Raw genomic sequence first — 26210 nt, 5'->3', positions numbered from 1 at the left:
GAAAAAAATTTAAAGGACCTAAGAAAATGAAACTATATTCTGTGTTCTGGATCAAGATTAGTACTGTTATGTCAACTCTCCCTAGTAGATTTAATAAACCCCTAATCAAAACCCCTGTAGATTTTTTATAGAAACAGACAAGCTGATTCTCAAATTTTATGTACAAGTGCAAAAGACAAAGAATAACAAAACTCTGAAGAAAAAAAACTAGAGAATTCGCACTACCACAAACTACCAAAGGTAGGTGATATCAATATGAACACAAAAAGCAAATGACCCATAATAAAATTCAGAAATGGACCAACCCACAAAATTATTTACAACAAAAATGGCAAAAATTGAAAAAAAATTTTCAATTGAAAAATGAAAATTATTTCCATAAGTGGTGTGGAATAATTAGACAAAAGTATGCAAAATAAATGAAACGAGACCCTTATCTCATAAACACACACACACACACTATTGGAATGCAAAACCTAAAACTTTAAAAATTCTAGGAGAAAGTATAGCAAAAAATATCTGTGACCTTAGATTAGGCAATGTTTTTAAAGATAGAACTCCAAATAAGCCATAATAGAAAAAAATTAAAATTATAGGGCCAGGTGCTGCAGTGTGGTGGGTAAAAGCCACTGCAGGCGGTGCCAGCATCAAGTCCCAGCTGTACCACATCTGATCCAGCTCCCTGAGAATGTGCCTGGGAAAGCAGCTGAAGATGGTCCAACTCCTTGGTCCTCTGTACCCACACTGGAGCCCAGAAGCTCCTGGCTTCCAGCCTCAGACTGGCCCGCTCCGGTCACGGTCTCTGCAGTCATCCAAGGAGTAAACCAGTGGATGCAAAGATCTGTCTCTTCTTTTTCCCTCTCTCTCTGTAACTATCTGGCTTTCAAATAAATAAACAAATAAATCCTTCCTAATAAGAAAAAAATAAAAATTTCTGCTCTTCTATGGGAAAAAAAGCATTGAACTTCCTTGTGAAAAACAAGACTATCCTGTGAGACAGCAACCCCACTACTGGGTATAAATTACAAGGGAAATGTGAGCAGTGTGTCAAACGGATGCTGTACTTCGTATTCACTGCAACTCCGTTTGTAATACCAGAAGGCGGAGTCAAACTGAGTCTACGTCAACAGATAAAGAAAAGACAGTCTCCATATACAATAGAACACTAGACTGAAAAAGAGAAGGAAATTCTGCCATTTGTGACAACATGTTTGAATATGAAGAACGGTGTAATAAGAGAAATAAGCCAGGCATAGAAAGACAAACAGTGTGCAATTTTTTAGACTTACATGTAAAATCTTCAAATACTAAACTCATGGAGGGAGTAATGTTGGAAAAGTGCTGATCAAAGGTTGCAAAATTTTAACTGGACAGAAGGAGTCCATTGCACAACGTAGAGACCATGTCAATCAAAATGTGTTACATGCCTGAAAATCACTAAAAGAACACATTTTAAATACTCTAACCACACGTTATGTGAAGCAAAACATATACTAATCAGCTACAGCTAGACATTGCACAAAGTGTACTTATATAAAAGCACCATGTTGTGCATGATAAACATACATCATTTTCCTTGTCAATGAAAATAATTTTTAAAAAAACTTTTTCTCTTCCAAAGACATTAAGAAAGTGAAAATGCAAACCACATATTTGGAGAAAATATTACAAACAAGAGATAAACTACAAACTAAAAGAAAAATATTTGACATACAGATGTATAAAACTCTAACCTCTTTAATGTACAAAGAGCCCTAAACACTGTTAATTTTTAAAATGCACAATTGAATTAAAAAATGAGCAAGGACACAGAGAAGTCCCCAGAAAATTCAAACGCCAATAATCATATGAAACCAACATTAACTTCACTGACAAAGAAATGTGAACTGAAGCAACATACCATCTTTTAAAAAATATTTCATACAGAAATGTCTATAATAATATCCCTCCCCCCCTGAAGTAGAAATTACTGAAAAGACCATCAGTAGAGGACTATTAAGTACATAACGGTACACAAATACAATTAAATGCTGTGGATCCATTACGGATTTAATACTGCTACCACCCATTCCAATATCAGAAGTAGTCTGTAGCATATGAACTATTTCATATGCTTCTTATGAAAACTTACTGGAACTTATTGGAAAGTACACATTTTAACCTATGTTTAAGTAAGTGCATAAACATATGTCTAGAAGACAGTTCACCAAAATGGTGGCAGTGGTTGCCCGTGGGAGGGATTTCAGGCAACTTTTACTTAATTTCAACATTGTAAAATGCTCCTAAATTCGTCTACAATGAGAAACATATCAGTACGTACAGAAAGCTTTTTCTGTTTTGGAAAATATAAAGAAAACACAATGTGTGTTTCAACAAAACAAAAACAAAAAGCGTCTAGGCACAATAGAGCAAACGGCCAGGCAGTCACCGCCCTTGCCTGGCAGCTACTCTCTCCTCTAACGCGCGGCAGGCACCACGAGGGCGCAGCGGGGCTGGGTGGTGCACAGAACACAGGCTGCTCCTAACACTAGCCCTGTGGATCCTCGGTTTCCTCCTTCATACAAGCAGGGGAAACACTGTCTCCACATTAAAGATCAGCTGCTTCTCTAATTTGTGACATTTGTTCACATTGTGCCACTGTGCTTTTCATGATCCTGGGTCACAAACCAGGGTGGAAAGAAGGAACCGCAGACTTTGAGAATGTCAGTCTATACTCTTGGACAATATGCCTTTTTTAAATAGATTTTTTTTTTCTATTGGAAAGGCAGATATACAGAGAAAAGGAGAGACAGAGAGAAAGATCCTCCATCTGCTGGTTCACTCCCAAATGGCCACAATGGCCAGAGCTGAGCCAATCTGAAGCCAGGAGCCAGAATCTTCTTTCAGGTCTCTCAAGCAGGTGCAGGGTCCCAGGGTCTTGGGACATTCTCCACTGCCCTCTCAGGCCATAGCAGGGAGCAGACAGGAAGCAGAGCAGCTGGGACACAAAGCATGTCCACATGGGATTCCGGGTGTGCAAGGCAAGGATTTAGCCACTAGGCTATCATGCCAGGCCCCGACAATATGCTTGTATACACCCCAGAGAAACCTTCCTGAAAGCCACAGGCAATGAGAATGGCAGCCAGCCAGAATGAGGAGGAGGAGGAGCAGGAAGAAGGATTTAAATAATCTCCTGGTGCTGCCTCCAGTGCCATTCAGCACCACTCACTCCTCTCCCCCCACCTTTCTGCAAGCAGTGTGGTAGGATTCCATGAGAACTGCTCATTGCCAAACCAGAAAGACCTGAGGGATCACTAAATACATCATCCTTCATTCTGTTGATGAAGGACCCAAGGACCAGAAGGGGACATCTGTAGGGAACCACAGCCATTCCTCTGCTTCCAACAGACGTGGAATATGGACATGGTGAGATGACAAGGCAGGGGAAAGAGCCCTGAGTTCTTCTCAAACCTCCCTGATGACACCTCCCTGGAAACCCTTAGGGAAAGAAGACCCCAGCAGAGAGAAGCAGCAGCAGGTCAAATGGAACGAGCAGACTCCATCTCTAGGCCATAGAGGCCACCAAGAGTCAGAGAAGCGGTAATGAGGGAAGACTGGAAGGCAATGGAGAAGGCCATTTGCCCAGGATGAAGTTCTAACCCTTGACCATGATTGGACTGGGGCTTACCTTGGGTAGGCTGACAGGAGTCCTGGGCTTGGTCCTTGGGTTCTTAATCAAGAGCCTTTGGTCCAGAGGGAGCAGATGGTATTTCATGGCCTCAATGAGGAAGTCCTTACAGGTGTTATTATTCTTTATCAAAGCTTCTTCCTCCACGGTCTGGAAGTAGCAATCCACAGGTGATCCTGCAGCAGGGCTGGGCCACATTTCCCAAACTCTCCCTGGTCTGAATCATACCTGCACTCCCACACTCATTCATTCCACATCACATCAATCTCAGGCACAAGAGAAAGATCCAGACTTGGTACTAACTGCCCACATTCCAAGAGCTCTGTGGAGTAAGTAGTCAAACTTTTGGAGCAGAAAGGGATTGAAATTCCAGCTAGTTCTACCACAAAACATCTCTGATTTTCAGCTTTCTTATCTGTTAAATGGGCATATTAAGGTTATCTACAACCTCACTAGTTTTGTTTGTTAAATATTTATCTACTTATTTGGATATCAGAATGAGACAAAAGGAGATAAAAAGATAGGGATATTCCATCTGCTGGTTCACTCCCCAAATGACCACAATGGCCAAGACTGGCATAGGCTACAACCAGGAGTCCTAGTGCTCCATCAGGGTCTCCCATGTGGCAAGACCATCTTCCGTTGCCTTCACAAGTCAGCAGGGAACCAGATTAGAACAAGCAGCCAGGCTTTGAACTGGTGATCTGATATGGGATGACATCATCACAACAGACAGCTTAATGAGCTGCGCCACAACACCGGTCCCTGTTTGATTTTGAGGATGAAGTGAGTTTATGCAAAACACAAAAAGACAAGTAGCTATCTCGAAAGCCTTATTCTCTCTCGTTTGAATGCTTTGTAACATTTAGAGCAAATGGCTAGAGACCTGAGAGGAGAGGGATGGAAAGAGGGAAGAAGTAGCATCCATTGGCTAACCTTTGGAGGCACTGAGTAAGAGACATATTTGTATCCATCTTCTCAGAGTCTGGGGCAGGGAGCTAGCCAGTGAGGCAGACTCTGATGAGGTGGGAAGAACAACCAGCACAAAGCCCTACCCACTGTCCTTACCTTGGGTCTTCCCCAGGCTCAGAGCTCAGGGCCTAAGAAAGTGCTCAGCAAACGGAAGTGTGACTGTTTCATGAACAATACTCAAGGTGAAGTCTTTCCAGATAATCAGATGACAGTTGTTCTCCTGAGGTCAGTTGGCCTTGGGAAAAGTGGATGCCGCTGAGCTAGATAGTCACTGCTGGCCCCCAAGAAGAAGACGAGAAATAAGATGAAGTGTTGGGCCCAGAGGAGTATGGGAGAAAGAGAAGGCCTCCCACCTCAGTCGTCTCAGCTCTGAAGCCACTCATGTGTAAGGCCCAGCTCAGCCTCCCTGGGTTCCCCTCTGTCTCAAAAGGAACAAAAATATGCTAGAGCTGGCAGGAAAAGGATTGGCAGGGCCAGGCTGCTTCCGCCTCTGGGTGACTCCTTTCCCAGGAACATTTTAGTTTCTTGGAAGACACTTGTAACCTCCCACTAGGGGACTGAAATAGGTTGGGACAGATTATCTACTCTGAGGGTCTTTACAAAATACAAAGGGTAGGAGTGGATCTGGACAAGTGCTCGGGAAGATGTACAATACACGCAGTTACCCACGCCGGAGAGCTGTCGGGCTTCCCAGACAGCACAGGGACAGAGCTGCGACAGAGCAATGACGCCTGAAGCCTGCTCGGGCTGGCTGCCCATCATAAGGAATGTAATGAGTCTAACTGAACCACCATACACTTAGAGATGCTTAAAATGACAGCGATTGTGGAATCTGCATCTTATCATGGGCATGCAATACATTTAAACATTCTATTTTTCAAAATATTTATTTGTTCTCATCTACTTGAGAAGCACAGCAACACAGAAAAGACAAATGAGACAGGCAGAAGAAAGATCTTTCACTGACTGGCTTATTTTGTACATGTGTGCAACAGCCAGGGCTGGGCCAGTCTGAGGTCAGGAGCCAGGAGCTCTCCCGTGGGTGGCAGCACCCAAGCACTTATGCCATTATCCGCTGCCTCCCAGGATGCTTGGTTAAAAAGCCCAATACACATTAGCTATTGTGAAAGGGGGAAAACTGCCCCAGAGGTCAGGCCGTGTGGGTTCCCCTCCCCCTACTGCTCCACCACTGTCAGCTCCCCCTCCCCCCAGCAAGTTACACTAGTTTGGAGTCTCAAGGTCAAATGAGAAGTCCTCTTCCAGAAGAATCCACCCTCTGAAGCCTGAGATAAGCCCTTTTATATGGAAGCGTTCCACACAGAAGTTCTCACACTCATTCCCCGTCACACTCCCTTCATTTCTATCCCTACTTCACCATAATAACCAGAACCCATTTCCTGATATGTTATGTTCCACTTGTGAACATCTGATGGAGATTATGACCAGGGATCTGAAGGTCACTTTAACATTTTTGGGAACCCAGACGCCAGGTCACCTCCCTGCCTCGGTGAAAGCAAGATTGTGCTGAAGGCCAGATTCCCACCACCACTTTCAGTTTTTCCTGTGGGGCAGTGGGCCGTTCGGCTCTGACTCCAGGAGCTCAGACTAGCTCCGTCCCTCCACTGAGGGCGCTCTTTTACAGGAAGGATCTGCTACCACCAGGGGGCAGTGGTACCACTGGATGAGAAATCTCACCGACTCCTTTACCTGATGGCAGCAGCTGCAAAGACAGCAAGAATCTCAGCCCTCCGTTCAATAAGCAGTGCTGCTGGCTTTATGTGAATCCAGACAATCCTGTTTTTACCTGATAAGAAAGCTGAGGTTTGAGTTTCCTATGTGCTGGTGTCCATGTGCCGTATTTTGTTTTGTTTGTCTGTTCCATGGGTTATCCTCTGTCTGCATGTGAGCACGTCTAATACCGTTGATTGCACTGAGTCATGGGATGTGAACGAGCACAGAGAAGTGGTTGCCCATCTCACAGAAATGTGTGATTCAGAGCCACGCTGACCTGCATCTGACACACAACTCTCCCTCCTATCAGCTGGTGACACCAGATGAATCCCAACCTCCAAAAGTCCTCCATGACCCTGTAAAGACACTCTCTAATTCCCAATTTTTCTTTCCTTCCTTGGAGGAAGTAGAAGCAGTACAGATCCTGGAAACCTGAGAGCAGGTGGTTTTTAAGGTCCTGAATTGGGATTCAAGTTGCTTAAAACTAGAAAAGATAACACAGAAATATAAAAATGATTGTCATTGCTTTGGTTCTCTACAATAAAAGCAATTAGAGCTTTTGTTGAATATGTGTCATGCCAGACATCATGCTGACTTGTCTACATATAACTTCTTTACGGCCCAAAACAACTCTGCTGTACTCTTTTATAATACCTGTTGCTTGCACAATGAAATGGGCCCAAATAGGTTAAATAAAAGCTCACATTTGTGGCCCAGCTGCTTTACTTTGAATCCAGCTCCCTACTTATGGCCTGGGAAAGCATCAGAGGATGTCTTAGGTTCTTGGGCCCATGCATCCATATGGAAGACTCAGAAGAATTTCTTGGCTCATGGCTTAAGACTGGCTTAGCTCCAGCTGTTGTAGCCATTTTTGCCATTTGGATAGTGAACCAGTAGATGGAAGGCCTCTCTCTGTGTCTCTCTTTCTGTGTAAAATATGACATTCACATAAACATAAAATATATCTTTGAAAAAAAAAAACCCTCAAAACCACTCAGTCAGAGCAGGGCTTGAGGCCTAAGTATCTTATTGTCAAATCTAGGCTCTTAAAACCTTCCTGTGCCACATCCCATACTTTATCCAGTGAGCTGGTACCTTTAACCCATACAGAAAACCCACCCAAATCCTCAGGGGGTGAGAGGCATTTGGCACAGTAGTTCAGATGTCCACATTTCATACTGGAATACCTGGGTTCAAGTTCCAGCTCCAATCTCAACTCCAGTTTCCCACCAATACATACCCTAGGGGACGGTGGGGATGGTTTAAGCAATTGGGGTCCTGCTACCCACAGGGGAGATTCACATTGAGTTCCAGGACCAGAACTCATGGTCTCTCAATATCTCTCTACAGAAAAAGATATAAATATAGATCACATCACAAAAATCTTAAAAAATTAACCCTCAATCACTTCATAAAACCAGGGTTGCCCTCTGCTATTCCTAGAGGCCTGAGTCAATGGGAAAGCACCCACCTGGACCAGATAATCCCTCGGTAAGAGAGGCAGTCGTACATGCTCCATCAGCTTGGCCATGTGCTCTAAACGAGTCTCTTTTTCATAATTGATCCACGAAATCACAGCCTCAAACACCTGTGAAGAAAAACAACACAGGTAACTTCACAGAGACAAAAGTTTTCAAACAACCTGTATCTATAAAAGGAAAAAACCTTTACAAAGGAAAAAACCTCTCACAGATACAACCTCAATCTGTAAAAGGAAAAAAAAAACCATGATCCAAAAAGGCATTTAACCTAAGATTCAATAGTTAAAATGAAACAAAAGCAGAAACCTGGATTTATTAGCTGGTCTTGGAAGCTGCCTGCCTTTCTCTCTCTCTCTCTCTCTCTCTCTCTCTCTCACGCACAAACATACACATTGAAATAAATGTGTGTTATCCCCAATGTACAGCCATGGTTGGTTCTAAAATAAAGATCAGACCCAATAGTTATTTACGAGTAGAATGCAGAGCAATAACTGAACCAAATTTGCAAGGACTGCTCGAGAAGATCAGAAGCCCTGGGGACAATGTCATTCTCTCCTCCAACCCCTTTTCCTCATCTGTCCCCAAGACAGTTAACGCCGAATAAAAACAGCAAGAACGTTCTCTGCCCAAAACTGGCTCTGACGGCGAATGTAAGACTGAATAACAAAGAAGTGCAAAAATCTCTCCTTGGATTTAACCTCTCTTTTAAAGAGAGACTTCACTTCTATGTAAAATAAAAACTGGAGGGCTTAGAACTCAAAGGAGGAGCTATGGTTTGGATGTCAGCCTAGCTCAAGGATAAGTCTAAGTTCAAACTCTGCCACAGTATAATACAGATTATGTCCGTGAGGCTGTGAGGCAATGTTCGTGGCAACTTAATCAGTATACCTTCTTAAGAGGGGAGAAAGTGCTGTTTGGTAATATCAATAAAAATTTGACTGTGCATACTCTAGAAACACCACTTCTGGAGCTAGAGTCGAACAAGAACACTGACTGGGGCATGCAGCAATATGTGCTCTGAGATGTTTGCTGTTGGCACTGCTGCTAAGGCACAAAGCCAAGGGGATGAAACCCACTAGTGGAGAAGTCACGAAGACAGCATATTTTCACTTTGAAAAGATATTTCCAGTTTAAAAAGAGTAAAACAAAAGTTTGTTGTACCAAAAAGCATCAAAGTACTCACAGATTAAGGAGGATATGTCAAAAAGACACACAGTCAACTGGATGGGGCCTTCACGGCCCATTCATAGGTACTTCAAAAAGTCCAGAAAATAACAAGATTATGAATATGAATTTATTTTGGTGCAAAAACTTTTAATAATACACAGAAATGCAGAATATGAAAAAACTATACATGGATTTCAAAATTGTTTTCACACAAAAATAAACTCATACTTTAGTTCCATCTTCTCACAAGCGTTTTGAGTGTTCTCATATTGAGACAATCCACATTCTGGGAATGACTAGCAATGGTCCAAAGGAAACTTCTTGTTTGAAATAGACATGTTCTTGATAGGGTTAGCACGACATATGACGTACACATCTGTCAACATCAACTAACGCTTAATATCTGTACTTTCTACTACATGTAAACCAGATATCAATATAAAGTATTCTTTATTTTTTTTTAAAGATTTATTTTTATTGAAAAGTCAGATGTACAGATGGGAGGAGAGACAGAGAGGAAGATCTTCTGTCTGATGATTCATTCCCCAAGTGAATGCAACAGCCAGAGCTGTGCTGATCTAAAGTCAGGAGCCCAAATCCACTTCCAGGTGTCCCACATGGGTACAAGGTCTCAAGGCTTTGGGCCGTCCTTGACTGCTTTCCCAGGCCACAGCAGGGAGCTGGATGGGAAGTGGGGCTGCCGGGATTAGAACCAATGCCTATGTGGGATCCTAGTGCATACACGGCGAGGACATTAGCTGCTATGCTACCTCACCGGGCCCAAGAATTCTTAGTTGTTTTTTTTTTTAAAGGTAGAAATGCATGATAATAAAAGTAAAAAGAAAATCCATGGGTCGACAGAAAGACTCTAAACATTGCATGAAGGGATCTGCTTTATTTAAAAAAAAAATTCAGCTAGTTAATAGATGGTAGGCAGAATAAGTTGCCAACAGAGGTGTCCATATCACAATATCCCAAATCAGAATGCATGTAATTGAGTCCCCCACCTCTGCTTCGGAACAAGATTCCTGCTAATATGCCTTGGAGGAAGCAGATAATGGATGAAGTACTTTGGTTCCTGCTGTCTGCTTTGGGAGATCCCAATAGAGTTCCTGGTTCCTGGCTTCAGCTTGGTCCAACCGTGACTGTTAACAGGCTTTTAGGGACAGAACCTTTCTCTCTGTCTCTCCCTTTCTCTGTTTCTGTCACTTTGCCTTATAAATAATTCAGTAAATAAAAAATCTTTTGGGACCTGGCCTGGAAGCCTAGTGGTTAAAGTCCTCGCCTTGCATGTACAGGGATCCCATATCAGTGCCAGTTCATATCCCAGCTGCTCCATTTCCCCTTCCAGCTCCCTGCTTGTGGCCTAAAAAAGCAGTCAATGTTGGCCCAAAGCTTTGGGACTCTGCATTCGCATGGGAGACCTGGAAGCAGCTCCTGGCTTCAGATTGGCTCAGCTCTGGCCATTGCGTCCATCTGGGGATTGAACGAGCAATGGAAGATCTTTGTCTCTGTATATCTTTGCCTTCTCTCTGTATATTTGACTTTCCAATAAAAAAAATATTTTTAAAAAATCTTTTTAAACAACTAAAAATAAAATAAATGTAGAAAGAATGACAGAATTTTAAAAGCATCAATTTACAATTACAAATGCAATAAGTTATTCAGCAAGAATCACCAATGGAGACTACAACTAAAAGTAGCTGGGGAAGAAAACATCACAGTTCTCAAGGCACCATCCCAGAGCTTCCAGGTAATCTACACAGATGGCTCCTTACACAAGGGGTCAAACCTGAAACCACCAATAACAGAACAAGCTTACACCACATTCCTGACAGTGATGCAATGGGAATGACACAGCATTTCCCACTTACAGGATCATTCCTAGATTATTTCCAGTGAGGAAATAATAAGGCAACTCTGTGTTAGGGACACTCTATGAGAGTTGGCCTGGATTCTTTGAATCTGCTAGCATTATGAAAGATTAAAAGGAAAAAAGAATCAGAGAGATAGTTCAACAGTTCTGGATTAAGGAGATTCACAGACAGGACAACAAAGTGCAACGCTTGAATCACTTGGTTACGGCTTAGAAAGAAGCCATTATAAAGGATTTGGGGGAACTATTGGGAAAACCTGAGTCCTCAATATGTATAAGACAGTACTGCCATATCTGTACATTATTTTTGCATGATGATGGCTTTATGGCTAGAAAAGAATTTCTTAGTATATGTGCTGCCAAAGCGAGCACAGGAAAGAATTTCTTGTTCTTAGGAGGCATATACTAAAATACTTAAGGACAAAATGTCTACAATTTACTGTTCAATGGTACAGCAAAATGAAAGATTAAATCTCTAAGGATGGGGGAGGTGTTTGACAGAGCAGTTACCGTACCAAGAGGGAGTCAGTGCTGCGGCACGAAGGGTAAGGCTGTCACCTGTGATGTCAGCATCTTGTATGGAAGTGATTCAAGTACCTGCTGCTTCACTTCTGACGCAGCTTCCTGAATATGTGCCTAGGAAAGCAGCACTTCTGTGTGGGAGCCCGGAAGTAATACCTGTTCTGGCTTTAAACCGGCCCAACTCTGGCTGTTGTGACCATTTGGGGAAGGTACTAGTGAACGGGAAATCTCTCTCTCTCTCCCACCTCCTCTAACTTTGCCTTTCAAATAAATTCATAAATCTTAAAACAACAAAAAAAGATATGCCCCTCACTCTCACAGCATTATTTTGCCCTCAAGGTCCATGAGAATTGGGGCCTTGTCTTACTTGCTGGCACATCTGAGATACTCAAATACTTTCTAAATGAATGGACAAATGAGTTCAGAAGCCTGTAAGGAGTTGGATGGAACCTGCCCAGGCTGGTGAAGAGAGGGCTGGAATCTTGGCAAGCAAGGCAGTCAAAGGCCGATACAGATGTCTGGCTTTGCTGGCTTAGGTGGTAGGCAGGCACAGCCCCATTGTGTCTTGCATGTGGTAATCCACACTTCTGCCTACTTGCATTTGCTAGCTTGTGAGTTTTCACAGTGAGACACATATCTGCTCTGTCTCTGCACCTCCTTCCTCCCATGCTGCCTAGCACAACGCAAAGTGGTTCACTGAGCAAAGCGTTGCTGAAGAATGAATTCTAAATCCTTCAATAGGTAGAATTGCTCATTCATGTTCTTTCCCATCAACCAGCTCTATCTTCGCTATAAAAGCTAAGAAGCAGGCTGAGTTTACCCAAAGTCGATATTTAACCTTATCTTTATTTTTGGCTTGACTTGTCTAACTGGTTCCGCTTAGTTGCACTGTTTACCGACTCAGCTGTGAAAGCCATAGCACAGCAACAACAGTGACCTTCTCAGCAGGGAGAAGGCTGTGTATTTTATTTTATTTAGACTTCATGCTTGAAAAATAAGCAAATAAACGTCCAACTGGATTTAGCCTCTATTGCACCTAAAATCCCTCCCAACAGCCCCTTCCATCAAGCAACTCTTCATAAACATCATCTCCCTAAATTATCTTGACAACACAATGAGTCGACACTGTGATCCCTTTTATTAAGTGCCCTGCCCAAGTCTCAGAGCTAATAAGAAGCAAAGCTGACTTCTGAGCATCTAACTCCAATGCTCATGCTCTGACTCCATCTTCTTGGCTGTCTCTTGCATGTCTACTGGCGGGGGTAGCAAACTACAGTGCACAGGCCAAATCCAGCCGGATGCCTGCTTTTGTTTATGTGTTCCCTGTAGCAGCTTCCATGCTACCATAGGAGAACTAGGAAAATAACACTCAAAGTCTACATTATCTCCTGTCTGGACCTTTGTACAAAAAATTTGTCAACTCTGCTCTGTAAATATGTAAACAAGGACCCCAGTGCTTTAACCCTGTGGCAAGTGATACAGAATGAAATCATCAGCTGCCGCAGGGCATACTTGGAGTTTCAGTTTTAAACAAAGAAGCAGTATCATTTCCTCATTGATTCATGTTCCAGAACCAATTTCTTGGATACTACAAGGTTGCTATGCAGAAAGGAGTGATCAAAAACGACATGTCACAGTTCTTAGGTCACCAATCCTTCAGACACAAGCACAATCCTTGGCCAGGGGATGGTAGATGCACCCGCTCCTTCTAATCCAGCCCTCTGGTTAGAAAGGCAACCAACAGGCAGAATCAGGGAAAATAGGGCATCCTGGGGCACCTCCCCTGCTTTCAAAACATGTTTTGAATACTAAGAATTGGAAAGACTCAAGTGAAAAAGTCAGGACAGTGATTTGGCAAGGAAAGAGATCCACTGAAAAGCAACTGGCTACAGCACAGGAGTGCAGGTGGCAGAGGAAAGCTGCTAATTTTGACAACATCAGGAAATCAACTAGGTCCTTAACACCTGTGTACTTGATCTGTGACTCAGGATTTCAAAGACTAACTTTCAATAACAAGTTCAAAGCTAGGCATTTTGTATACATGACCTTATTTAATCCAACAAGAAAGCTCTGAGGAGGTGTCATTGTTCATATTTTACAGATGAGGGAATAGCCTCCAGGTTAGCAAGTTGACCAAGGTCACATTGATGGAAAGTAACAGATCTCAGATGTGAACTCACCTCTAATGACAAAAACCCAAGTTTGAACATATTACATCTCAGAGGCATTATTTGCTGAACATCGAGCAGACATTAAGTTGGAATATAAGTTCTTAAATTCATAATCCTAAATACCGTCCCCATGCCCCCATGGGTGGTAAACTGGGTGGGGGTACCCCACTATTTTCCTAGTCCTGAAGCAATAAGCATTTTGAGTCTGCCATGTTTAAATCAGGAAGACAGCGCTTCTAGATCTTCTAGATACAAGAATGTGTCGGATGCATACTTTTCCTTTTTGTTGGCAAAAGCTGTGTTCATCATGCCCCCTCCTCAACACCACACACAACCCGGAGCAGTGGCTGGGCTGTTCTGCTCACTGTACCTTCCTGACTCAGTACCTAGTGGCAAACATGGATACCTTGAAATTAGCCTTGATGGAAAATGTTAACTTTCAGGAGGTTTTTTGGACGATGGGGGCAGTTAAACAATGACCACCTCACCACAAGCTGGGTCACGATAAAGACGATAAAGACGCCCCAGACTCCAGAGACCCGGCCAGCTGCAGTCCTCTGACAGTGCCATTGCCCTCAGGCTTTAAATAACTCTGTTTAGCTGTTTCTTGGGGTTGCTTCTTTCAGGTCCTGTGAAACAGGCAGTTTCTTATAAAGGGGGAAACTGAGGCAGTGACAAAGGAGTGTGCCTTGCATTGCACAACTAATTGACGAGAGGGCAGGGCCTACAACCATGACCTTCCAGTTTGCACTTTCATAGCATCCTGGACATTGCCTTCACACTGCACTTCACAGTTGGTTGCTATGTATTTATCTGTGCACACATTTGATAAGACCTCCTCCACCCCAGTGATTCTACGTCCCACCAAGGCAGGGATTCTGTGTTTATCTGTTCACCAACATTGCACATTATTTGTTACATAGAAGGTACTCAATAAATGTCTCTTGAGAGATGAGTAAATAAACAGATGCATGAATGATGGGTAAATGGTTCTCTTCCTACAGAGACTTTAGGTAAACAAAAATGAGATGAAACTTAAAGCAGTTACGTCTCTAACCTGGAAACCCTTTTTCAGCTTCCTAGGATTGCTCATAGTCAATAAAAAATTTTTCACTTGGGCCCAACACTGTGGCCTAGTGACTAAATTCATCGCCGTGCATGTGCCAGGATCCCATATGGGTGCCAGTTCTAATCCTAGCAGCTCCACTTCCCATCCAGCTCCCTGCTTATGGTGGGAAAGCAGTCAAGGATGGCCCAAAGCTTTGGGACCCTGCACCGTGTGGGAGACCTGGAAAGAAGTTCCTGGCTCCTGGCTTTGGATCGGCGCAACACCTGCCATTGCAGGTCGCTTAGGGAGTGAATCATCAGACAGAAGATCTTCCTCTCTGTCTCTCCTCCTCTTTATATATCTGACTTTGCAATAAAAATTAATACATCTTTTTAAAAAAAGTTTTCGCTGTGACTCGACGAATATGGAAGAGGCCTGAAGTCCAGCGATTTGACAGAAATGCCTTCAAGGTGACAGATGACTGCAGTGGTACTAACCCTAGGAATGACTGGAGATTGACACGGGGTGGAGAAGTGCCTGCGATCAACACAGCTGCCTTGGAAGCAGAATTCCCTCACGTTTTCAAACTGATACAAATAACGAATTACAAATAAATAAATAGAATTTTAACTGCACTAAAAACAAGAGGGGAATACCTATTTGCTTTAAACAAGAAGAAATTCAAAGCAGGGAGTTGAATGAAGGATGAAGAAGCCAAAATGGTTCACAGGCATTAGTCACCAGTCCCCACCCTTAAAGCCCATATCTGACACAGAGAGATTTTTTCATCCAGTCATACAACAAATATTTTTCCCATGTCTCCTATAAACTTTTCGCCACTACTGCAATGACAATCAGAATGTAATGAACAAATCCATTACAATATGGTGCATACATTCTAGTGGGAAAGAAATAACCTGCCCAAGGCAATTCAACCTGTTGAAGTGAGAGTCGGAATTCAAGCACTGATTGCAGATTAACTCCCATGAAACAAATTATCAGCGCCCAGTCACTGGTACTTACATTTACTGTTAACACCACATTTCCCTTGTGTTAAGATGCAGGTTTTAATTTTAATCTTGGAAATCTGGTTATATTATGTATGCCCAAAGAAACCTGTTGACTTCAGACAGAGAAGTCAGCTAACACAAACGTATAATTTTAGCTGAACACAGGTTATGACTATCAACTTGGTTGAATTTTCTGCAAATGTTAACATTAAATGTGATTGGATTTCAACTTAGCACTCTAACATTACCTGAAATATGTTTTTTAAATCCTTCTATGAAACAACAGTGACAACAAAGGTATTGTGCATGTAAGAGATTGCTTATCAAATGCAATATAATTAAAGGAGGAGAAATGAACAAATCTGTAACAGACATTGAATTTTCAAAGCCTGAATTGCTGGCATGTAAACGACAAATATGCAACTGTCAGAGACTTTCAGATACACAACTACCAGCAACACTTGATTTAGTAAGTGGAAATAAAGACACAAGTTTAGCCAACAAGAAAAATACACTACATCCTGTTATCCTTTGATAAGCCTGAAAATCACATAGCCAATCCTAAAGGCACTGAGAAGTCAAGATCAGGATTATACTGTTTAAAAAGTATCACATAATTCTAAAACAAAAAATTATTCATCAATTACACGTAAATCCTAAGAACCAACAAAAAATGCAGATCATTCTGCATTCATGTGAAGTAAGTACCTAACCATGCCCCCAAATGTTTGTTATACAGAACGGACAGTTCATAAGCAAGCATGTGAATTACTGAGAGCTACCCTAGACAGATTTTTACGTCTGTACATTTAAAGTCATGTTTCTTAGTTTCTGGAGACTTGCAATTAACTCAAAAATATATTTGACCATAATCAGTGGCAAAATTACTATGAATAATCAATAACACCAATGATCAATACCATGAATAGTTCTGAGGAGTACAGCAATTATACACACTTACCATTTACTAAGGACCAGCCAAACAGGGTTCCTGGCATTTTACATACACTTTGTCTAATCTTCAAGAAAAGTCTACAAAGGAGGTACTCTTAGAATCTCATTTTAAATTTAAGGAAACAGATTTCAAATAAACCAATGACATCTCAACATTATACAATCAGGTATGCTGGACTCCAAAGCTCAGGCAGTGTGCAGGACACTGTCATGTCCCTTCCTATTAACACACATGCTCCCTGTCCCCACCTCCAGTCCTTCCTTTACACAGCAAGCACAGATGAAGCCCTCACTTGAAGAATGGGCCAGCATGAAGTCATGGTAGTAGGATTTTCCCTTCAATCCAAATACCCCAACATTGATCCAGATCCTGCTGTTTATATGGTGGTTTTCATTTTTCTCAAACTATCTGACAAACATGAGCAGGTAGTCCCCCAAACTGCTTCAGCATTCACACAGCAATGAACTGATTCATTCCTTCCAATTGTGCTAATTTGTTAGTAAAATCAGAGAAGACAGTGAATGGCACTGGCAAGAAGCAAGGGCATCCACTTGTTTTCTGAGATAATGGCTGGTGGGGCAGGTGGCCTGGCCAGCAGCACTCTTGGCTTTGCATGACCAGAGGTCATGGAAGCAGAGGCTTCTCTGAGCCTGAGTGAATCCAGATTGCCGGGCCAATCGTCACCTCGGGAACCCAGCAGAAGTCTCAGTGCCCACAAATCTAACAAACAGCTACTCTTTTCTTGATTGAGCTTTTCCAGGATGCCAGGTTGAGGCTTGAAAGTCTTATTCCATCCTGGGGGCACGTCCAATTGGACATAATTTCATCTCTAATGTAATAAAAACCTTTTCAAGTATTTTTTTAACCTAATATTTCCTCAAGAATTAGTCTCAAGCTTGATGTTAACGAGTGCACTAAGACACGTCAAGAAGCACTTACAGAGCACCTCAGAGGATGCAGAGATGAGCTAGATGTAGCAGCCCGGAACTAGGCAACTTGGGTTCAGTTTGGAAGGCAAAATGGGTACAGCATTAACTCTACCAAAAGGGAAAACAAAGTGTCATCCTGGAATACAGAGGAGGGTGGACCAATTCCAGGTACAGACTTTTAACAAGGCATATCACCCCCAGGAGTCCCCACAAACGCCCTGTGCTATCATTTTCACTTTAACAATGGAGAAACAGAGGAGAGGCAAAGATCTCCCTCAGGGTCACACAACGCATATACAAATACCAGAGCTGAGATTTAGACCCAGCTGGCTGACACCAAAGCTCATACTGTTTTCGCTGTGGGAACTACATCTCCAAGAGGAAAGGACTTCTTCCTGGTCAGAGCGGAATCTGAACAGTTTTCCTTTTCTGTAACAAGGGATGACAGCAATGCTTGCTTCAAAGGGCAGCAGTGAGGGCTGAGTATTTAGCAAATGTTCAGCAAATACATGTGACTTTGTTGTCATCATCATCACTGCCATTTCTTCTCTTAAGGATCCAAAATGTGCGGGTCCTGGGCCAAAAAGTCTTATTGCTCTTGTCATTGCTGTTGGCTTATTTTGTTTCCTGATTTAAATAGATTTTTTTTTCAAAAAAACCACCTTTTTTTCTCTGAGAATGATCACACTAAAACACAAGGATCCCATCTCACAAGTGAGGCTCCTATCTCACCAAAGGGCCATGCCGTACCTTCTCTTCCGAAGACACGGTCAGCTTGTCGCTGGATATCAAGCTGCACACCTGGTCCAGACTTAGGCTGAGAAATTCTTCCCCCAGCATCACCTCTGGAAAGTGCTGCTCTGTTCCAAACAACAAAAAATGGAGAAGTTACAGAAGCAAAGTTACAACATCCTCCTGCCCTTCCGTCAACCAATAAGTTGCCATGTCCATTTGCAGGGTTGGGGCAGGAGCTGTTGAGTGTGAGGTAGATGACAGTGGCGTGCAGGGAGGTGGAGGACACAAGAATAAGGGACAGACAGCCAAAGAGGAAGAAAAACAGAAACTTAGAGGCATCCTGGCTGAAGGGGAACTATTCTTTTAATTCAGTAGTGAAGGCACACGTGGCCCTGTTTGATCCTCTGTCCAGAACACTAACGCAGATAGAAGTGGGACAGAGAGAGCTGAGGTTTTAATTTTTCTATTCTCCACAACAGTAACAATGGTACTGCAGAAAGCCTCACTGGGACCTGCCTACTTAATTGAATTCATTTCCCCTCAAGGTGCAGGCTGGTAGAGTTGGCAGTCAGTGGCCCCTGCAGCTCAGACACATAAATGTGGGTTAGTATTGTGGTGGCACTCAGTTCTCTGGGGGTTCTTGTGGAAACTCTGCATTGAAGGTCAGAAGGCACAATCATCCTCTCTTGCCCAAAGCAAGGCCAATTATAATTAGTCTCTGGTTCAGAAGAAGGCCCAACTCAGCTCCTATGCAAAAGCGATGCTGCTAGGTCAGCCCCTTCACCTGCCAGCCTGAGAAGCTGTGAAATGGAAATTTGGAGATGGAACAAGACAAAATGTACAGGTTTGGGGTTTACACAGAGAAAGTGTCAGGGACAATGTCTGTCCTGACATTTGCCCAGGCCGTCATCATGCTATTACACAGCATTATTAGTAACCGAATGTCCGCCTAGAAAGAAGGACTCCTGAGGCCAGTATAGTAGGTTACCCGTGTACTTATAAAGCCAGCAATCCAGAAAAGCGCTGGTGGAGTCCCAGCTATACCACTTCCCATCAGGCTCCCTTTTAATGTGCTTGGAAAAAGAGCAGATGTTCCAAGTTCTTGAGCCTTAGCCACCCAGAGAGGAAACCAAGATGAAGTTCCTGCTTCTTGGCTTCTGCCTGGCCAAACTCTGGCAATTGTGGTCATTTGGGGAATGAACCAGAGAATAGAAGATATTCTCTCTCTCTCTCACCTCCTCCCCTGTGTGTCTCTGCCTCACTGTAACTCTTTCACATAAATTATATTTTAAAATAAAATAAATTTAAAAAGAAAAAAGAAAGAAGGAGCCTGGGTTAAAATCCCAGCTCTGCCAAGTATGAATTGGGACCTAGGGCCAATGGCATCACCACCTGGACCTCACTACCCTATTCTGCACAGTGGGGATAACACCACAGCTGGTGCTGTCAGGAAAGGATCTGTGAAAGCATTCTGTAAATTCCTCCAGGTGAATCTGTCCAAGAACTGACGCTTCCCAGCTCAGCGTGCTTCAGGGAACACAGTGCTTGTCTTCATGCCACAGATCTTACTCTTTTCTCCATTTTCTCACAATCTCCCACCAACATTCCAGGAGCATCAGTGCCTCTTGCCCTCTTGCCTCCTCTCTTCCTATCTTAGTGGCCTGGTAGCCTGCTGGGTAGCGATAAGAACTATACCACCCACCGAGAACTACCCTTCCTTTGCCTGCTGGCCTCCTCTGTAAGACTCTGGGACACCCCCTGTGCCTGGGATGCTGACAATATATCAAGGCTGCAGAGGTCCAGCATGTAAGTCCTTTTACACTTTGAACCAATTTTTTTTAAATTGCGATATCAATCATTTCTTGTAAAAAAATATAGTTGTTTTTTTCTATTGAAATAATTTGACACAAAGAATTCTCAAATAAATTCCCACCTCTACCCAGATTCCTGAAATATTCAGATTTTACTTTCCTTTTTTTAGAAAATTTGACTTAATAAAAAAATCAAGTTATAAATGATCTTTTCCATTTTTCACTGGACAAGAGGGCTCTCCTCTCCCATCTCCCCACCATTATCACCATTAAAGCTCGTCACCTTGACACCCATCAGCTCTTCTGTGTAACAAGACAAAGTTAGAAGATTCTTTATGAAGGGAAGTGAGTGTCGGGGAGGCAGCGGAATGAGAAGCCACTTTTGTCACATGACAAAAGGCTCTCAAAGGAGTCCAGCAACCCCAGCCCTAACATCTGTGATACAGGGCCATCTCTGGACTTTCCATGTTTAACTTTGACAAAAATTGACATTTAGAGAAGGAAAAAGAGACAAGAAAAAAAATTGTATTGTGAAAAAAATTTTGCCTTATAACTCAAAAAACTAAAACTAGATGGGGCTTAGATTTTTGAAAAGTCAAGCAGCAGAAAATGCAGTATGGAATGCCTGGCCCTGATCATTGTATCATTGTACCATTTGGGGAGTGAATCATCAGAAGGAAATGTGTGTGTGTGTGTGTGTGTGTGTGTGTGTGTGTGTGTGTGCACCTGTCTCTGCTTTCCAAATAAAATAAATAAACCTTGAGACAGACAGACATAAGTTCTCCTCCCACAATCAGTTCCGCCCAGACTTTGCTTCCTCATTTGCAAAATGGAACTATAACACTTGACTGAGATCTTCAGACTACAACTCTCTCAACTCAAAGATCATGCAGACTGCAACTTTCAAAGTCTAGGAAAAAACTCTAGAAATGAAGGATGGAATTGTCAGTTCATGTGCCTGCTTTGCCAAGACCATTTCCTGGGGCAACACTGCTCGCCAACCGAGAAGCCTCTCCACAGCATCAAGCTGTCCATTGGAAAGACCGGATCTCCAGTGTTTTACAGAGACAGCTGAATGTCAGTGAATTCAAAAAAACTTCACAGTAACCCAAGTTATTCAGGTTCTTAAGGCTTCAGTTTTCTCATCTATGGGACAAATGATAGTACTAATATGTAAGGAAGGTGTTACAGGCATTAAACAAGTAAATATTCATAATCTGCAAGCACTAAAACTATTGCAAGTGCTACATAATAGTTAACACATGACATACCAAGTGCAAGACTTCTTCAAAAATGAGGATGACAGAGCTGATGCCTATAAGGAACTCATTAACTCACAAAAGAGGTCAGAGAAGTCATCAACAACTCCAATCGAGGGTCTGTGTTGTCATACACTAGGTTTAGATGCTGGGTACAATGCTGGCATCCCATATATCAGAGTACCAGTTCTAGTCTTCCTTTCTAGCTCACCTGGAAAAGCAGTGAAAGATAGCACAGATACTTGGACCCCCCACGGTACCCACGTGGGAAACCTGGATGGAATTCCAGGCTCCTGTCTCGGCCTGGTCCAGCCCTGGTAGATTCAGTCTTCTGGAGAGTAAATCAGCAGATGGAAGATGTCTTTCTTTCTGATTCTCCCTATCATTCCATCTTTCAAATAAACAAAACAGAACTTTAAAAACAATACTCCAACCCAAAGTTCACAAGGAACTGGGAAAAAGCACTTCAATCATAAACAAAAGCAAAGAAGTCAGTAAACACAGGGCATGTGTAGCGAACAGCAATAGTGATGTCTAGCTAGGGCCCACATTGTCTTCATTTATTTAATAAAGGCTTGCTGAGTTTTCACTACACAAGTGGAACTGGGCCAGGCTCAAGAGGATGCGATGAACAGACAGACAAGGCTACATCTTAGGGGGGAGGCACATACAGAGGCACAGTATCCTTGACAGGGGATAGCCTCTTGAAACACAGCTCTCTACTAATAAACTCCAACTTCTCTAATCTCTCTGCATATTTTGCCTTATAGAGGAGTTGAAAGAGAGAAAAATCAGTTGATTAACTAGGGGTTCTGTTTAAGAGTCCTCATTAACTGGGCTTTACTGTAAGCAACAAATACTATGTAAGTTCCAAGTTCTGATTAATGTAACACAATGGGTATTTTCCTGTCCATTTGGATGAGAAATTATGGAAAGGAGGGAGAGGCACCATGTAACTTCCAGTTCTTTCCCCACCAAGCAACACACCCATATTTTCCCAATGTGGAAAGAATGAGAAAAATTAGGGGCCATATTCCCAGGAAATGGCTTACTCTGGGGGCATAACCAAGTCTTTACAAGGAAGCAAGCATTGTAAAGATTAACACTGTGCCAGGCAGTTGTCATACATTGTGTTTCTTAATCCTCCAAAGCCTCACTAAAGTCCCAACACACCCATTTCATAGATGAAGCAGAGTCCTGGAATTCTAATTCATTTGCTTGTGTCATTTGCCTGGTGGTGAGGGGGCGGGACCTGGTGGGTAGTATCTTCCAGGCAAACCCTAGCTTCTCCCTGGTTCCTGTTCCTAGCCTGCCTCTCAGTTCTTCCAAGAGGCATGGGGCGGGGGGGGGGGGGGGTTTGGAGACCCCAGATGTACTGTGTGTGTGTATGGAAGACTGGGCAGGTGGTCTCAGCTCCTCCCAGTTGTGGGGATCAGGGACCCCTAGCGGAAGTGGGGTGTATCCTAATAAGGTTAGAGCCAGGCTTTGAAAATAAGACTATCTGATAATAGCAACAAATATTATTATATGTGTGTAAGCTCCAAAAATAATAAAAAGCATTCCTGAGAAGCCATTGAGATAAAATCTCAGAAATCCTAAGAATCTCTCTACATGCACAGAGACAGATATAATGAGAACCTAAAGGATGTGCATACACATACAGATATATGTATATATATAAGTGTATATGCACATACAGACCTAACCCCTGAATTAAGACCTTCCTTTAATGCCCCTGTCCACCAAATCACATGAAATGATATTCTTTGAGGTCCTAAAACAGGAAATAACTATGGTCATGGCCCTACTTACTCTGGTTTATCCAGGAGGGTCTTTCTGTCTTTCTGGGACTGAGAGCTGCATGAGGGAAGGGACCAAGTCTGTTTTGTTTGAAGCTGAATACTCAGTGTCCAGCACAACATCTACAAGTAAGTAACTCTAAAAATATCATCACCCTTACCTGTCCATTCTTCAGGACTGCTTTGGACTCAGGCAACTTCCCAAGCCAATGGAATAAATCTAAGCCTTTGATCTGGTTCATCTAACCTAGAAGTCCAGAACAAACGTAACTAGTAACCCACTGGTGACTTCTTTGACCAGCAGAGATGAAAGCAGTCCCCCAAGCCTAAGGGCCAGCATGACCAGGGAACAGGTGTGTGTGCCTCCGAACTGATGAAGGAGAGACCAACTGACATAGGTGGACAGACAAGCAGAAGCAAATCATTTAGACCAAGGAAAAAAGTCCAACAGAACTGCCTTCAATCTCTTCTCTCCTGCCATTTTTTGTCCTATTTTTGAATGGCAGAGGCAAGCTTTCTTAAATCAATATTTGCTTTCAAGGTCCACAGTCTCTCCACTCCAGGGAGAAGATCCTGCTCTTACAGGAAAGTAACAGACCTACCTTGACCTCTTCCCAGAAGGTAATGGTCACCTAGCCCTCAAACTAAACATCATTGCCTCCACTGCCCCAGAGAAGGTAGGAAATGAGTTATTTGCATGTTGACTTAACTCCAGAAATACACAAACTGTCCTTGCCCTCTTCTCCTCTCTTCTCTTCTCCTCTCCTCTCTTCTCTTCCCTTCTCTTCTCTCTCTCTGTCTCTCTCACATACACACACAGCCAAGGGCTATATCAAAGTTTCCCAGTTACCAGTGCAATCCATTCCCTGTTGCCTCCAAAGACAGAAGGAAAAAGGAAATTGTTTTAAAATCCCAACAAAGACAAGGGCTATCTCCCAAAAGTATGCATCTGCACTACTGCTTCATCTGGCACCATTAAGAAGCAGAAAATCAAGGTCAAGTGGGGTCAGAGGTAAATAGCTACCGTGGGTACATCGGCTGGCTGGAATGGCCTAGGCAAATGGAAAAATAAGTGTGGAGCTGAAGATATAGGCCTCTGCAAGCAAACAGCGGCACTGTGGATATTCACACTGCCACTTTTCAAGTTCAGCAACTGTGAACCAGATACCAAACCTCTCCAGAGTACCTGTTTTTCATCTTTAATTGAAGACACAGTAGCTATTCCTTACTATTAGGTGACCAAAATGATGCAATGCTAGTGAAGTGTATGGCAGCAAGCTGTGCACTTAAGTGTTTAAAATCGGTAGAAATCCCTACCTCATTGCTGTCACAGTCATCATCATTAATTCTTGAGGCCAAGTTGGGAGCAGGAACTTTCTAAGACCTTCACTAAGTCAGGGGTCATGTTTTTTAAATTCTTTGACTAATTTCTCTGCTGGCCTTAACTTCACTTGATCTTAGCCAAAAGGCCGAGAAGCGATGCTGGCCTTAACTTAATCACTACATTCCATGATCTGAAATGACTTAATCCATCAGAAAAAGGCCATTTCCCCCAGTAAGCACGTGAAATCCGATGGCTTTTCCATCCCATTGGCAGGAGGGTTTCAGCCCAGCTTTGGCAGATTGATGTAAACAACATGTCCAAAGAATTTTAATTGCCATTTCATTAATGAGGTTCCATTAACATCCCTCCCAGCCAGCCTTGCTGATGGTCCAGTGCTTGGCCATCCAATTACCAAACAACAAAGTACTCATAAACCTGTGCTGTGGCCTCTGGGGTTAAAGATTAAGCAGTCCCTGGAAACAATAATGAGGTCTAAGAAACAGGCTTTGCAAAACACCAAGGTCCCTTTGCCAGCTACCAGCTGCCCAGGAGGACTGGAGGACTGTGATTCCATCAGCAGGGGGCGTCAGTCTGGGTGGGGTTTATTCTCTCCCCACCCAGGGGAATACATATCACAGCACAACTCTGGGGCAGACCCCAGCAAGGAAATCTGATCCAGAGGAAGCAGAAGGGTCTGCCACCACCGGAAGAGACAGGGTTATTCCAAACAGGAAACACATAGGCAGCTGGATGAAGGGGGAAATCCTTCAATCCCACAAATCTGGGTAAGCCTATCAGAAAGCAACAGTTAACCTTAAGAATGAAGCAATGTTTTCTTAGACAGTATTTTGAGACTTTTCTACTAACATTTTCATAAGCAGACACTCTCTTTGAACAAATAATTCAGCTACTGACATTGTACTTTACAAGCATACTAGCAGCAAGTGTACTAAAAAATATATGCATGAATTCTCATTGAGGCATCTTATGTAAAGAAAAAAAATTGGGAATATGAATGTCCAAAAGTAGAGAACTAATTAAACACATTATTCTTCATCCATATGATGCAGCATAGAAAAATGATTTGATACACAAGGATCTGGACAGAGTACCAAGATTTTGTATTAAGACAAACAAAAGTACAACAAATATAGAATGCTTCTTTTGTGTACATTAAAAAGCATAATATATAAATTCTGCAGGGATACCTAAGTACCCAGCCACCCTCAACCCCTTCAGTAAGATGGCTTATGTACTGCTTGTGTTTTTATTTATTTTAAGTTGCTCTTATTGAATAGATTCATCATAGTTTTAAAGTGATGATATGCAAAAGTATTTGCTGACATGTAAAGATGCTCACAATAAACCACTAAGCATTTTGTTAGGCTGGAAAACACACAACAAAAAAAGACTTGCAAGGGCAAGTGCTGCCCGTGGCTCTCTCTAGGTAAGACTATGATGTTTTTCATGTTCTTTCTGCTGTTCTCTTTTTCAGTAATGGTCAGGATGTGTTTTGTGTTAAAATAGCAATGCCAACCGGCTATAAAAATAATACCAGAAAAAGCAGTATTTATTAGAAAAGGAAAGGGAACAGGATTTAGAGGCAAACCTGGGAGTTGTGAACCAGGAAATGCACCGCTGGCTAGAGATGGAGCAAGCCAGGAAGCAGCACAGGATGTCTACCTGTGCTCTGGATAAACAGAAACTAAAACCAGAAGCCCTAGGAAGGGGCTCATGTGCTAGTGGTGACCCA

General features: G+C 42.7%; 1 protein-coding gene across 1 annotated transcript in view; it reads right to left on the bottom strand.

Annotated features, from left to right (window-relative positions):
• KLHL3 (kelch like family member 3) overlaps positions 1–26210 on the bottom strand; it is a 95196-nt gene that overhangs the window by 22789 nt on the left and 46197 nt on the right. Inside the window, exons 6-8 of the mRNA XM_040975588.1 lie at positions 18280–18389; positions 7842–7958; positions 3668–3817 (exon numbers count right to left, since the gene is read on the bottom strand). Of these exons, the coding sequence (XP_040831522.1) occupies positions 3668–3817; positions 7842–7958; positions 18280–18389 (377 nt within the window). The remainder of the gene's footprint in view (positions 1–3667; positions 3818–7841; positions 7959–18279; positions 18390–26210) is intronic.

The sequence above is a fragment of the Ochotona curzoniae genome, unplaced genomic scaffold, assembly GCF_017591425.1.
Source record: "Ochotona curzoniae isolate NIBS_2020 unplaced genomic scaffold, NIBS_Ocur_1.0 contig_1, whole genome shotgun sequence".
NCBI lineage: Eukaryota > Metazoa > Chordata > Mammalia > Lagomorpha > Ochotonidae > Ochotona > Ochotona curzoniae.
Note: the sequence above shows the minus strand (reverse complement) of the source record. Positions and strands in the feature narration are given on the sequence as shown.